This window comes from Semicossyphus pulcher, unplaced genomic scaffold (assembly GCF_022749685.1).
Source record: "Semicossyphus pulcher isolate SPU_LCO1_2020_fin unplaced genomic scaffold, fSemPul1.0.p SCAF_3, whole genome shotgun sequence".
Classification (NCBI taxonomy): Eukaryota; Metazoa; Chordata; class Actinopteri; order Labriformes; family Labridae; genus Semicossyphus; species Semicossyphus pulcher.
The window spans coordinates 290,001-305,000 of NW_027211704.1; the positions used below are offsets into that span (position 1 = coordinate 290,001).

General features: G+C 43.7%; 1 protein-coding gene across 1 annotated transcript in view; it reads right to left on the minus strand.

The window, feature by feature from the left end:
* myg1 (myg1 exonuclease) overlaps positions 1 to 12,601 on the minus strand; it is a 23,769-nt gene extending 11,168 nt beyond the window's left edge. The window contains exons 1-6 of the mRNA XM_069678581.1: positions 12,304 to 12,601; positions 11,086 to 11,198; positions 6,108 to 6,267; positions 5,014 to 5,163; positions 1,456 to 1,578; positions 726 to 907 (exon numbers count right to left, since the gene is read on the minus strand). Coding sequence (XP_069534682.1) covers positions 726 to 907; positions 1,456 to 1,578; positions 5,014 to 5,163; positions 6,108 to 6,267; positions 11,086 to 11,198; positions 12,304 to 12,576 — 1,001 coding nt within the window. The 5' untranslated portion in view covers positions 12,577 to 12,601. The remainder of the gene's footprint in view (positions 1 to 725; positions 908 to 1,455; positions 1,579 to 5,013; positions 5,164 to 6,107; positions 6,268 to 11,085; positions 11,199 to 12,303) is intronic.
* Positions 12,602 to 15,000: the final 2,399 nt, after the last annotated feature.

Sequence of the window (15,000 nt, forward strand, 5' to 3'; positions counted from 1 at the left end):
GTGAGTCAGTGTGAGTCAGTGTGTGTCAGTGTGTGTCAGTGTGAGTCAGTGTGAGTCAGTGTGTTAGTGTGTGTCAGTGTGAGTCAGTGTGTGTCAGTGTGAGTCAGTGTGAGTCAGTGTGAGTCAGTGTGTTAGTGTGTGTCAGTGTGAGTCAGTGTGTGTCAGTGTGAGTCAGTGTGAGTCAGTGTGTGTCAGTGTGAGTCTGTGTGTCAGTGTGAGTCAGTGTGAGTCAGTGTGTGTCAGTGTGTGTCAGTGTGAGTCAGTGTGTGTCAGTGTGAGTCTGTGTGTCAGTGTGAGTCAGTGTGAGTCAGTGTGTGTCAGTGTGTGTCAGTGTGAGTCAGTGTGAGTCAGTGTGAGTCAGTGTGAGTCAGTGTGTTAGTGTGTGTCAGTGTGAGTCAGTGTGTGTCAGTGTGTGTCAGTGTGAGTCAGTGTGAGTCAGTGTGAGTCAGTGTGAGTCAGTGTGTTAGTGTGTGTCAGTGTGAGTCAGTGTGTGTCAGTGTGTGTCAGTGTGAGTCAGTGTGAGTCAGTGTGAGTCAGTGTGTGTCAGTGTGTGTCAGTGTGAGTCAGTGTGTGTCAGTGTGAGTCAGTGTGAGTCAGTGTGAGTCAGTGTGTGTCAGTGTGTGTTGTTGTAGCAGCTCTCGCACGTCTCTCCCTCACGAAGCAGAAACAGCTTGTGAATAACTTTTCATATAACTGAACTAAAAGCAGTTTGGCTGGAGCCTCACCTGTTCTGGAAGGTGTTGAGCCCAGCGGGGACACACTGGACCCTCCACTGTCCATTCTGGTCGGGGTAGAGGATGAACTTGATTGGAGTCTCCACCTGGAGCTCCTTCTCCAGGGTGAAAAGATGCTCCTTCCAGGGACAGCCGCCCTGGGAGAACACCACCACCTCCCCACTGGGATCCACCTGGAAACAGGAAAAGGAGTCGTCTGTTACTCATGTGCCGGATAAAGGAAAGACACAACAAGGGGAGGCCTTTGGCTTTAGCAGAGAGGCAACAACTGTAGTGTATGGACAGATAGAAGAACTGCTTGAGTTTCTTAACATGTTTAATCGTACCAAGGTATATGATCTACCTGGAGCTGAAATGTAGAGGCAAAACATGGTCTTTAGTTTTTGGCATTAAAAATACAACTGAACGGGGCGTCGGGTTAGCTCAGCTTTTAAATGACATCTTCCACATTATCGCTTTAAGTTTTTATCTCTGAAAGTTTTTATCTCTTGAAGTTTTTATCTCTTTAAGTTCAGTCCATAGATTTCGTTCTCTTTGATGGCACCTGTTGTGATACCCAGTCATTGCAGGTGTGTTTTTGGACCTCACTCCAGCAGAGATCCAAACAGCATTATTAGTGAGATTGTGCTTTTTCCTTTTTTGTTAAATCTACCAGCGAATTCTGGAGAAATAAGCCCTATTAAAAGCAGAAACGTCCAGATCAGAGGGGATCGTCTTTTACCTGATGCCGCTCCTTGATCGCTTCCTCCACCACCTCACGAGCCGGCAGCCAGGAGGACTGATAGAACTCCAGACGGTCCAGGAACTCCTCCCCGACCATCTTCAAAGCCTTTCTGAAACCCTCCTGGTGAAAACACATGGCACATGCATGCTGTTATCAAATACAGTTTAACAATATGACAGTAAAACCGTTTCACATTTCAGAAGCAGAAATGTGGACTTTTTCTGACAGACGACGAGACTTCACCCCCTCTGAATTCCACTTCAGCGTGGTGTCAGATACATGAAGTGAGTCTGGTTCCTGGATAAAATGAGAGAAATACAGTCGTACACACTCAGCCCTGCAGCCCTGCTTCATCAGCTTCATCAGCTTCATCAGCTTCACGTCCTGCACAAACCTGACCTCACTCTAGCTCTGTCTCGTGAGCAGAAACTCAAACGCACATGTGGAAGAAAGATGGGCCAAAAAACACACGCACGCAAGCACGCACGCACGCACACACACACGCACGCACACACACACGTGCATGGAGGAGATGAAATCTTGGGGTTTTTTCAATTATCACAGTCAGTGCAGACAGATCTCCAGGTCGCTCTTCCATCAAGTTCTCTGCCGAACAGTTTAATACTCAAAGTCTTTCTCGTCTCTCCGAGCCGTCTCGCCTCGCAGACTGAGATAGTGTGGAAACTGGAGGAAAGTAGCAGCACAAGAATTATAATCATGTGAACTGAAATGTGAGAAAACAGATGAGCTTCTTCTCTGAGACCGACCCAACGATGGGACAAAAAGCATCTGGCGTCTTTAATGCAAAGAGCGGCTGCAGGTTTCTCATGAGAGTCTCGTGTGGGAGGCTTTCTGGTTTCACTTGCCGGCTGAGTCGTACAGAAGAATCTTATGTGAGAGGGCTTTGGGTGTATGCAGGAAAACTGTCTGTCATGTTAGGATGAGCAGTGCCGTCCCGTCTGTTTCCCTCGTTATTTATCGATAAACTGACACGTACATCACAATCCTCTCATATCCAACTGCAACTCAAGTGGCTCACTGGAGAGTAAATAATGACCAGCACATGGAAAAGGAACCCTCGGCCACGATGCCCATTATCAATAACTATATTAAATGTTACGCCCAGCGTCCAGTCAATATCGTTGCATGTTTGGACAAAAAAATGCAATTTAAAGCAATTTGAAGACGTCAGTTTGGCCTTTAGGACATTGCTGCGGGTGTCAGACTGCACAGTTAATTAATCAACAATGAAAACTAGGGCTGTCAATCGATTCAAATATGTAATCGCGATTAATCGCATGGCTGTCCATAGTTAACTCGTGATTGATCGCAAATTAATGGCACATTTTTTACCTGTTGTAAATGTACCTTAAAGAGATATTTTTAAGTGTTTAATCCTCTTATCAACATGGGAATGGACAAATGTGCTTCCTTTATGCAAATGTATGTTTATTATTACTGCAACATTTCAAAACAATGACAAATACTGTCCAGAATATTCTACAGAATAACCTCAAAGGTTCTGCACGCTCAAAAGACCTGCTGAAAGCAGAACATGGTGATCATTGCACATATCAGTGATTCCTGTGAGACGCACGTCACATGCAGACTGACTCAGTCTGGATTAAACTCTTTCTAGATGCTGATTTCTTCCTTCCACAGTTTGATTGTTCTCTCTGCTTCACCTTAATTCACGTTTTAATTCACAATCTACTTTAATCTGATCACTTTGCTTTGCTTCAGTCCCCCAGCACACCTGCACCTCTGCTCTCTGCACAGCTGCTGGCCCCGCCCCCTCTCTCTGTCTGTCTCTCTGTCTGCTGTGTTGACTGTCTTCATCAGCAGTCTGTTTCATTAAGTCACAAAAGTTACATATTTTCTCTCGCAATTCAGTTCTCACAGCGCGTGAGCCGCGTGTGCACGACGGACGTTTTTAATGACCAGCTTTCAGGCTGAATTTGACATTTAAAAGTTTGTTTCTGCTCGCTATCCACAACACTGCGGCTGCATCGCTTCCTGATTTCTCAAACTACGGGGCGGGCGGAGGGTCATAATAATAGAACGCGCGTGTGTTAATCACGTTAAAATAATTAGTGGCGTTAAAGGGAACGTGCGTTAACGCACTTTGACAGCCCTGAGAAAACAGCTGTTCGCTGCAGCTTGTAGCAGCTTGTTTGCTTCCATGTGTATTGTGTTACGGCTGAATGTGTTCCCTGCACTGTTTGTCCCTCTTCCCCTTCTGTTGTCTCTTCCCAGGTGACTGCTCGACGAGGTGCACTTGGTGTCGTTGGTTTTGACTTTTTTTTAGGTTGTTTTCTGTGATTTTGTTGGGTCAGTTGTGGATTGTTGTTTGCCCCATAAGGCCACCTTAGGGTGGGGCATAACAAATGTAACTCTACAAGCAAAACAACGTCTAATCAAACAAACCTCTTTGTGTGATTAATTTACATCTGATCTGTAGAGCAAAAAGAGACGAGAGACCCCGAACAGATATAACAATGTGCACTCATCGTGTCCACAAATGATGCTGTAGAAATCCAAGCAGTGATAAAACATTTAGTGTGTCCACAGAGCTCCACGAAGCACTCACCTGCAACCTATAATTTACATAGACAGGCTTTAAAGGAGCAGTTCCTGTTAAAGCTCCTGTCAGTCACAGCTGGTGTTCTCTGTAATCCATAGAAGCAATAATATTTGAAATTGGCGCCATAGCTGTGGAGAAAGTCGTACAAACAGCTCGTTGTTTCGCCCATTCTACATTCCTACAACACCCAGCATGCATTGCACCCCTCCCCCTGAAAGGAACAGCTCAGCGAGAGACGCTGGAGTGTAGTTTGGCGAGCTCCCTGGCCTCCGCCAAAGGCACAGAGAGAAACCTGCTTTTGTTTCCACCATAATGACATGAGCTCCCCATGATAGCTTGACAGGACTGAGGGTGAAAATCGGCGAACTGGCCCTTTAATGGTGATAAAAGCTGCTGCTGTTCACCGGTAGTTGCACATTGTGAATGTGAGTCAAAAGGTGCTCATTGGCCGCGCTGTAATCAAGGATATCCTGATCTATACTTTGATAAACCTGATGTATCTCACACCTGATGTTCGTTACACCTGGTGCTGCCGCGCTGCTCGTGACAGCGTCATTTCTGTTAGGTGAGAGTGACGATGATCTCTGGGTGAATCATTTGCTCACATTCACGTAAATCGTATCTCAAGAGGGCTGCAAGGATCTGTTCATTGTGGATTATTCTGCCGATCATTTACTTGATTTATTGATCAGTTATTTGAAATAAAATGTCAAATAAGAAAAATTCTAAAAAGGCCGAGATGACATCCTCAAATGTCTTGTTTTGTTTCCTGACACAGAGGAGGAAAGAAACCAGAAAATATTCATATTTATGTCTCTGTTACCTTTGAGTCCAAAGCTGAACTTTGACTGTGAGCTGGTTCTCTATGGTTTCCGTCCTGGTTTCCCACACACGTGTATACTCTGCAACATTTGTGATATATCACAGACGTGCTCAGTGTTGGTATTCATGCACACTCATGCCTCCCTCACCTCGGTGTCCTGACTCTTGCTGTTCCAGGCTGGGTTCAGGTGGCCGACACGTGCGCTCAGCGTGGTGGAGACGGAGTAGCGGGCCTCCCCGTCGCACTGTGAGATGCCGTTGTCGACAGCATCCACCTCCTCCACAAAGTTCTCGTACAGCTGCGAGGAATCGAAAGAGACATGTGACATGAGAGGTTAACACGTTTATATCTACGCTCGTTTTGAAAAAAGGCAGTAAATCCTCTCTAACATCCAGGAAGTTAAGAAGACTTTCAGGAGAGAGGGTTTAGTTGGATTACATTTTGCTGATTGAAATTCATTTGGTCACAGTGAGTGGGTATTTAAGGAAGCCTTAAGTGCACTTCTGGGTCTTCAAAGACAAACTGCTGCTTTTTCTTCAGTGCAAAAAGAAGCAGAATAGGAGCAGAGACATTTTTAGAGCTGCAAAGTCCTCAGCAGAAGGTCAATCACCAAAGAGTTGACATTTTACAAGCGGCTCACAAGTGAAACTAAGTTTTAGGGCACAAATAGAGCTTCAGTTTGTCTGAGCTGCAACAGGACAAGAGACATCCTAGAATAAATAAAGCCCCGGCCGTCAGTAAAGGGATTACTTTTTAACATGCTGACACATGAAAAGGCCGACGATGATATGAGCTAATGGTGCTAATATTTTTAGTGACCTAAGATTTGGGTGGCTTAATGCGTCTGGACATCTAAATGTTGTGTGTGCGGACGCCTCCCGCTGGCCCGGCTGTCTGAAAGACTTTGAATATGACTACAGAGGAGCTTTGCCACATCCCGTCTCACTGCTTTTATTTGTAATCACACTGAATGTCTGAACTTTAACAGTAAACTTGGCGGTGACTGTGTGGTTTCCTTTGACTAAAGTAGCTGAGCAGCTAGCTCATTTTACATCCTTATATGCTTTTCCCCTCGTTGCTGTCCGACTGTAGAGGTAAAGGTACCTCGATGTGAAGGTTCAGGGCACTTGTTTAAGTAAGGCAGGTAAAAGCATCTGTTTCTATTGTTTGTGTGGTGAATAAAACACAATGGTCGCTAATTTCCCGTCTGCTATAAATCTGTCGTCCTCCTCCTCCTCCCACCTTGTCAAAGAGCACCTCCAGCTGCCTGTCTTCCTCCTTCAGCTGCGTCAGCTGGGCCAGCAGCTGACGACCGAAGTGCAGGTAGACGAGGCCTGCTGAGCTGAGCTTGGTCACCCACGGCTTCTCCGGACACAGGCTGTGGAACGTCTCCGAAAAGGTCCTGAACAGAGAGAAGACGTTCTGTTAGCTGAACACAACAGAAACAGAAAGACTGCCTTCAAACGCGTCGATGTTTTAATCACAGAGAGAAAACGTTATCAAACTTTTATTAGCATGTATGAACAATGTTGTTAGACAGATGCCCTCGACTTCACGAATATTTACCTGAAACCAAAGGGCATGTAACCCGACAGAACAGAAAGGTGTTTAAAATCAAACAGAGGAGAGGCTTCGTCAGCTACCAGTAAATCAGCTGCTTCAGCTTTCACCTTTTCTTTATCTTTCACTGTAAACTAAATACTTCTGGGTTGTTTGTGGGCAGAAGAACACTTTGTAAAGGTATTTAACTGAGTCAGTAGGGTTAGGGTTAGGGTTAGCAGATAAGCGTTAACAGATAAAATGATATAAATCTGTGACACAATAATACACTTTTAGAGTTGACCCTGCAAAGATTACTCAATCAGTCCATACAGAAAAATAATCTGGAACTATTTTAATGATCCATATTCTGCCTCCCTCCGTTTGAATTCAATGTAAACCGAACTGGTCAGACGTTGGTCGGACGTTGGTCAGACGTTGGTCGGACGATGGTCAGACGTTGGTCAGACGTTGGTCGGACGATAGTCGGACGATGGTCGGACGATGGTCGGACGTTGGTCGGACGTTGGTCGGACGATGGTCGGACGGTGGTCGGACGGTGGTCAGACGGTGGTCGGACGAAGGTCGGACGATGGTCGGACGATGGTCGGACGATGGTCAGAGGATGGTCGGACGATGGTCGGACGATGGTCGGACGATGGTCAGACGCTGGTCGGACGATGGTCGGACATTGGTCGGACGATGGTCGGACGATGGTCGGACGTTGGTCGGACGTTGGTCAGAAGTTGGCCAGAAGTTGGTCGGACGTTGGTCGGACGTTGGTCGGACGCTGGTCGGACGTTGGTCGGACGTTGGTCGGACGCTGGTCGGACGTTGTGTGACCAAGTGTGAGATGGGAGTTTCAAAATAAAGGCGTATCTTAAAGACAAGGATATGGATCGATGTTTCCACTTTGTATCGATTTGTTTAACACTGAATTGATTGATGTAGTAGTGACGATCATGTGTTTCAGTTTCCTCGTGTGAAAAAGTATCTAAAGAAATCAAATCATGAGCTGAAGAGATAAACTGTAATGTTGTACTGCAGGACGTTACATGTAAAGGACATGGACACCAGCTTATCAATGCTAATAACCGAATACACATCATGGTCTACAGACAGGACATGTCCAGCACTCAGGGCAAAGGTCAAGGCCGGGAGATAAAACATTGAAGGATGTGCTCCTAAACACACAACTGCCGCTTCTCCAATAACTGGCCTCTCAGCTGCATCCACACGAGGCAGCACATCACTGGATGAACATCAGATACTCTGCTCTGCTGTGTTTGGAGGCGTGCTGGCACATAAACAAAAGCCACCGGAGGTCTCTCCTCAGCCACGTGCTGAGATGGGTGGGCTCCAGCACCCAGCCACCGCTGGTCATTTAATTCAGGCTTAATTAGGATGCTTGGGCTGCAGCACAGCGGAAAACCCACCGTCAAATGAATGAGTGACATGCAAGGGAAGCAGGGGGTAATCACAGCCATTAGAGGGCTAATTGGCCAAGCTGAGGCATTTCTATGCTGATTATCAGGAGACCGGAGTGAATGAGGGAGAGGGAAATGACAGAGTGCGATGCAGAACGGCTGGAAAAAGATACACTGACTGAAAAGAAGTCATCAAACTGTTTGTGTGAAATCAAAGATGGAAACTAGCATTCACCGCACACGACTAGATCAAGGTAAGCACAACATAAAAGAACCAAATGGAAATATTTTGGCACAATTACAGACCATGACTTAGCTGTATGAAGTCCAACAACTCCCATCGTGCACCAGCTGCACCACTTACTTCTGCTAGAAAGGATGGCTTCATTTGAGCGTATTGACTGCGTGTGCAAAATGATGCTTCATGACTCTTTACTTGAAGCATCTCAAGAAACTCAAGCGCTTAATGAAGAAGAAGATGACTGCCAGAGCTGGTCCACATGTTCTCAATAATGAGGCAAAAAGGCCAGCGTCACTTTAACTCCAGCTCCTGTCACAATGATCTTAGTTTGCATTCAGTTCATGAGCCACTGTCAAAGCCAGCCTGCCTGCTGAGGGTCTCCTATTGTTCGTCAGCCCTTTACTGTAACCTCCTCATTACAGACCCCTCCTCAAGCCATCTGTTGTCTCTATGGATGGAGGGAATTTTTTAGTCCAACAAAAATGTTACGTCAAAAAATAAATTCAAACTGGATTAATGAAATTCCAGCCCATTTGTCCTGACAGCAGGAAATGTTCCTTTTAATTCATTCAGATCTCACAGCGACCTTCAGGACGGCGGAACAGACCCAAGTATTTTAAAGGAGCGCTCCAGAAGCTCTGATGGGCTTTAGGTCAGTGCTGTTTACCCCCACCCTTTCACATGAGAACAGTTTAATGTAACTTAGTGCTGCAGGACGAAGGAGCAGAAAACTAGGCCAGGCAATTTATTTAGGAGCTTTTGCTTGTTGCAATTATCACAGAGCCAAAGAGAGCAACTTAAACGCCATCACAATACAAATGTGCATAAAAACTATGTGTTCCCTCGCTGAGTCAGTCTGAGCAGTTTATAGAGTGAGCAACCACAAACTTAATCCCTGCCAGATCTCATCTGTTGTGCTTTATTAAACTTCCGACAGTGTTTAGGGAACGTTTGTGTTGCCTCCTCACTTACAGACGTGTTCCTCTCTGCTTGAGAAACTTTTAAATACTTTAAAGATAAAGTCTGGATGGAAAACATCGAAGACCCCACACCGATGCTCCTTGATCCTGGCAGCTCTGAAGGAATAGCTGACCATGTTTGTTAGTTAAAGTAGAGTTATTGCAAACAGAGGCTGGTTAGCTTAGCATAAGGAATAGAAACAGATAGCCTCGCCCTGTCAGAATGACATGTTTTATTATGATTTATGGCTGGTTATGTGCGGAGTATTTCCCTGGCTGGGGCTACAGTGGCCTCCTGGAGTCTCAGATGGTTACCTTTACGTTGTGTATAAGACTCGAGGAGGTCACCGTGTCCAGCCGATTACTAGTCCAACAAATAAATACCGGTTACCCAGGTAACCACAGATCAGCTGTTTTGGTGGCTCTGCACTTAGCCAGTGCTACAAGCTAACTGAAGATCTGAATACATGAGTACTGGATGTGTTTTTATAAATACAAAGATTTAAAGGAACAGTCTCCAAAGTTTTCAACAACAACCACAGAGATAGAAATAAAATCAAACTTCGTGCTCTCTGTGGAGCATCAAATGTGACATCACTCTTCTCACCTGATGGTAATAAACATATTTCCAGAATGACATACTCCTCTAATGGCTTCATTTACGGCTCTCACTGTGATGTTTTTGTGTTGCTGTCAGCTTCATCTGTCACAGTTTGAAGAAGTGCTCTTGAAATGAGGACTAATTGTTCCCGTCAGCTCCTTCTCCAACTTCCTCCAGCACCACGGCCTGCTTACATCCATCTCACAACGGCCTTGCCCCTGTCAGCGCCTGAGTGACAGGCACATTCTCCTGCGGCCCCTGACAGCGTCGTGGCAGCCTCCGTGCCTCGTGAACCAGCAGCGGGGGGGCGTTCAATTGAAGGAGCGCTAATTACCACTAACACCCTGCCAGGAAGAGAGCCCTGGCATATCTTTATCACCGTGGTCATAAGAGCTATCACTGATTACCATCAGGACACTGAGCAGACACGACGTCTGCAATAGGTTGATTACTCAACGTGATGAGGCTTGGAGGGAGCGCAATCACTCGGAAGGAACTTTGGCAGGAAATGTAGCGTGAGAAAACGTAGAGCCGTTTCCTTCATGGTTCATAGTTCGTCAAAGGTGTCAGAGGAGAAGCCCCACAGATACACGACATTACTATACTTTTGCATTTTGGACCCAGACAATGGAAATAAGATTCCTCACATGTTGTTCTCTGGACATTAAACCCCCACCAAAAAGAGCAGCAGGTCTGAACTCCTGTTTGATTTCCAAGTCTGGAGTTTTTTTCTGTAAAACTTTTGAACTTAATGAAAAATGCTTTTTGTAATTTTTCCGTGTCTGAGGAAAGATCTTGTTTTTAGGTCTGACAGTCCAAAACCAAAGGCTATTCAGTTAATGATGAAATGAAACACAGACAAGAAGTGAATGCTCACATATTGGAGTTCGTTACGAGGGGCTTTTTGTCATATTTGCATGAGATATTTCTTATGATTATTAATCCTGAAAATAGATGTTGTTCAACCAACCCTGAAGAAACTCAGCAAATCCTCACTTTCGCTGGATCCTAAGTTGGATCAGGGGAATATTTTGCATCGTTGATTTTTTAATCGACTTAAACAATAAATTGATTATCGAGAAGTAGCTGCCAATTAATTTTCCAGTGATGCACTGATGGATTTAAGGACTGCTTCAGCTCCAGCTGATGCAGATATATCTGAACTACACTAATATCTGTCAATAATACAATTGGTCTGTATCCCAGCAGACACCGTGCCACGTGACAGCAGGAAACACCCAGCTGTAATTTACTACATTAATTATGGTGGCTGGCTCAATTACATGGCTTACCAGCATATCTAAATGAAATGAGCCATAGTTATTATATCAGTCACACCGGTGCTTTGCAGCTGCTGCATGTCACAAAGTTCATTAGGAAGTTCAAAAGCCTATTGTGCCATTTCCAAGAGTTCAGGTAATCTGTTCACGGCAGCCTTCCATCACAGTCGTACCTCTGATGATGGTCGTAGCGACGCCTCTTCGGGTCAAACTCTCCTCCCACGTCCACAACGATGTCGCACTCTGACAGCCGTGTCGGGTCCCTGGTCCGAATGATGTCAGCATCCTGTGCAATGAAGAGAGAGTTTAGATCTGCAATCATCCTGATCAAGTATCTGATAGATTTCCAGGAAAGAAGTGACATCTAGATTTTATGTAAGGGCCTAAATTAGGTTTTTAAAACCTCTTCAGTGCAGGAGATCGATGCATTTAAATTCATTCTAAAAAAAGTTGGGGCCACATGAATTGCATCTTTATTCACATGTGATAAAAAAGTATTTAAGATTATTAATAAGCATTATGTCTTCTGCTTACTTAACCAGAAATTAACATGTACACATGTCTGATGCTGAATTTACATTTAGTGGTGTAAACAAAATGACTAGCAGAATAACTACTGTATGTTGTAGTTTCTGTTCTCCAGTTATTATGTGACGGTGTTGGGCAACTAAACGATAGGCTGTATATTGTGACGTGACAGGTCAAGTAAAATATATAAACACACCGTTTACTGTGTGTTTGTTACAATGGTACAATCTCAGTTAGCAGATGCTTTTGTTTGCGTTCCATTGATGTAACTGGCTCACTGTGGGCTTCATTGTAAATATCTTATAATAATATTTTGCTACATTTTCTGAATTCCAGAATATTTAGACAATGACAAAAATATAAAATTATCATTATATAAACTTATATGTCCTGTGACTGAGGATTTTATCAACCACTTGCAAAATGGTGTTTTAAGTTTGGTGGCGGAGCCACAACTTTATGTGACAGGGATTGTGCTATAAGAAAACTCTAAGAGGATGTGATGTGACATACCACAGGTTTTTCTTATAAAAATATGATTAAATCACAATTATTAAAGATACAAAATTACAATATCAGATATCTAGGAGCTCCATATTTCTGTACAGCAGCACCCCCATTTGGAGTCTTATAATATGACATAGGATCCATGACGGAAATAAAAATCTATTTTTTTAAAAACGAAAATCAATCAAAAAGTCATTTATTCTGTATTAATGCAAACTTAGGAAATGTCTTTCAGTGGTTCTATCAACAGTGTTGTATTTTTAACAGTAGCGACACAGACTGCACTTGAACAGTAGCAGTGAAGGGAACAATAGTGGTACCCCTCATATCTCAATATAGCAGCATACTGGACCGACCTTGTACTCAGGTAACTGGCGGAGGAAGAAACAGGCCAGAACTTCATCACAGTGGAAGGAGCCGTTGTGGGTTCCGATCTTCTTAACGGTCATGCTTTCAGTGCAGGCTCGCTTAGCTTGACTTGACATGTATCTTTGTTCTGTGCGAGTAACGTCTACAGACAGTAAACGACAGCAGCTAGCTTGTGAATGTAACAGTCGTAAAACAGTTGCGGGTGTACTCAATTTAATTTGACACGTATTTCTTGTTAAATTTAGCGCGACACGCCACATTCAAAAGCTGCACACGAGAAGCGCGGGTGGCGGACGGATTTGAGAGCCGGACCGGAAATGGAGGGAATGTTTTGTGAACGGGAGTGTCAGTACGAGGTACTGACAGGGAGAACCCCGGGAATGGGGTAAGTTTGTTTGTTTTTTCTTTTTCAGTTTTAAATAAGTACATGTGCTAATGCTAACATAATTGAAGTGAACCGATGCAATAAAGGCGATTTCAGAGCTCAAAAGCAATAGTAAAGGCTATTACGGTATACGTCGAACTTGTGACAGCAGAGGTCGCTAAAGTCGGTGCAACAAACATCTCCAACCATAATGCAGAGGTCAGAGTACATATTTCAACATTTCAATATTGTAAGATAATATTTGAATTTTTCTGCGGTAGAAACTTATGAAAACGGTGAAGAGGAATTCAGTGTAAATACCTAGTTAGATATCACGCCCCTTAAGTAATGATTAACCCTTACAGTAACTATTTTGTTACTGTTATTATTTATATTGGCATATTTTTTAAATCTTGTTTTTGCCACCCACTTTTTGTATTTTTTGTTACTTGAGTACTTTCTTTGATTTGCTGTTGAGCTGCTGTAAAGAGTAAATTCACCCAGTGGGGGATCAATAAAGCTTATCTTGTCTCTTATCTTATCTTGAGAACATCCAGGACTACAGATGTGTTTAGTAATTATTAAAGCATGATAGAAACTGTGAATTCAAGGGCCTTAGAACAGCATGCATTGTAAGGTCATCTAGAGGCCATTTGTCATATTAAGTTGTGAATCCTTTGTTATTATGGTGCATGCGGTGCCTACCACAAACCATCTTACAAAGCTTGGGCAGGACAGGATTACAGACAATAATAGTGTTCTACAGTGTATAATACAAAAAGCTGCCATTCGCGTGCCGTGCATGATGGCCACTCTACAGTGAGTGGGAGGAAACAGGGATTTACAGGGCTCCTCACTTTATGGGCCAACTGAGCTGCAACATTGAAAGTGGAACGAGATCATTAAGGAGAGTCAGATTCAGCTCTCACCCATCAACTCTCGTTCTCGCGATATTACTGTCAAGGTTTATTGACAAGGTAATTAGCCAGATGGGACCCCTGTAGTAGGCTGAGCAGAGGCACCACGTCTTTCAGGTTTTGTTTTCTCGGATTTAAATTCTTCTGTCTTTATTCACAACACGACCTACCAGTGGAAACCAAGCCATCCGACGTGTCACTGCTAGAGGTAGGTTTGTTCTTTTACCACGAAGAATGCAGGTTTATTTGTTCGTGCAGAGCATGATTCATTCCTGCGATGATGCTGGCAGTCCTGTTTAGTGTGAATGCATTGGTCTGATATTGTGTGCACATACTGCACTAACAGATACCGAGATTGGAAAAGCGGTGTCTGCCTTTCGGGATTGGTTCAGTAAACCTTGTCGGAGAACATTTTGTGCGATGCAGGTTGCCACAGCCAGGTGGCGCTGGAGGTCAAACCTTCTGCCGAGCGGCTAGATCTTGGTCGAATATCACCAGCCCACCAGGCACGTTGACAGCTCTTTATTTCAGCCTAATGAAATCGATAAACATTGATTTACGGGGGGGCTTCCACTTTCCTGAGAGGGCACGGTGGGTTTCACCCGAAAACACACCCACGGTCCATCTTGTAAGAAGTCACATTTGTTGTGCTCAAAACAAATACTTACACTTGGGGGGTTTTTTTAAATAAAAGTTTGGACGCTTTTGGTTTTTCATTTTTCTTTGTTTTTAGTGTTTGAAGGCCAAGATGAAGTGGTGAATGAAGTTGTACAACCTATGTATCCTGCATTGAGCCTTAATAGCTTAAATGTACCAATAGGGGGAGAAAAGTTTCAGTTATACAGTTTAATTTGCTGATTAAACATTTTAATTTAAAGATTAGATACATCTTTTAAGATAGTGACACTATTGCAGTGGGCTCCAAAACCGTTTATTAATTAAAAAGAAGTTTATTTTTAGTATTTTCACAATAATTTCTTTGTATGATTAAAAACCTACTTAAAACTCACTTTAGTTACAATTATTTCTTGATTTCCAGTCTTATCTTTATCACATTCATAGACCTGTGTTAAACACTCTGGATACTTTTTCCATTAGGGCTGCATAGCCCCTGTTCAGCACCATGGACAGCGACTTCACTGAAAAGACAGGCTTGGCTCCCTGGTGATGTAACACAGTGGATGTTGGCCGCTTGTTTTTGAAGCAACAATAGTCTTTTTTTCACTTGTCATTTATATACTCACATAATATCACAGTTCTGTAACAATGATAATTGGCATCTTTACCACAGCTGAATTAATGGCCCTTAATAAAGGTAATATGTGGTCCAGTCAAGTGGGTAATTTGCATAACTCTGTATAATTGGTGACTGGTATTCCTCTGGAATACAAATGTGGGAAACA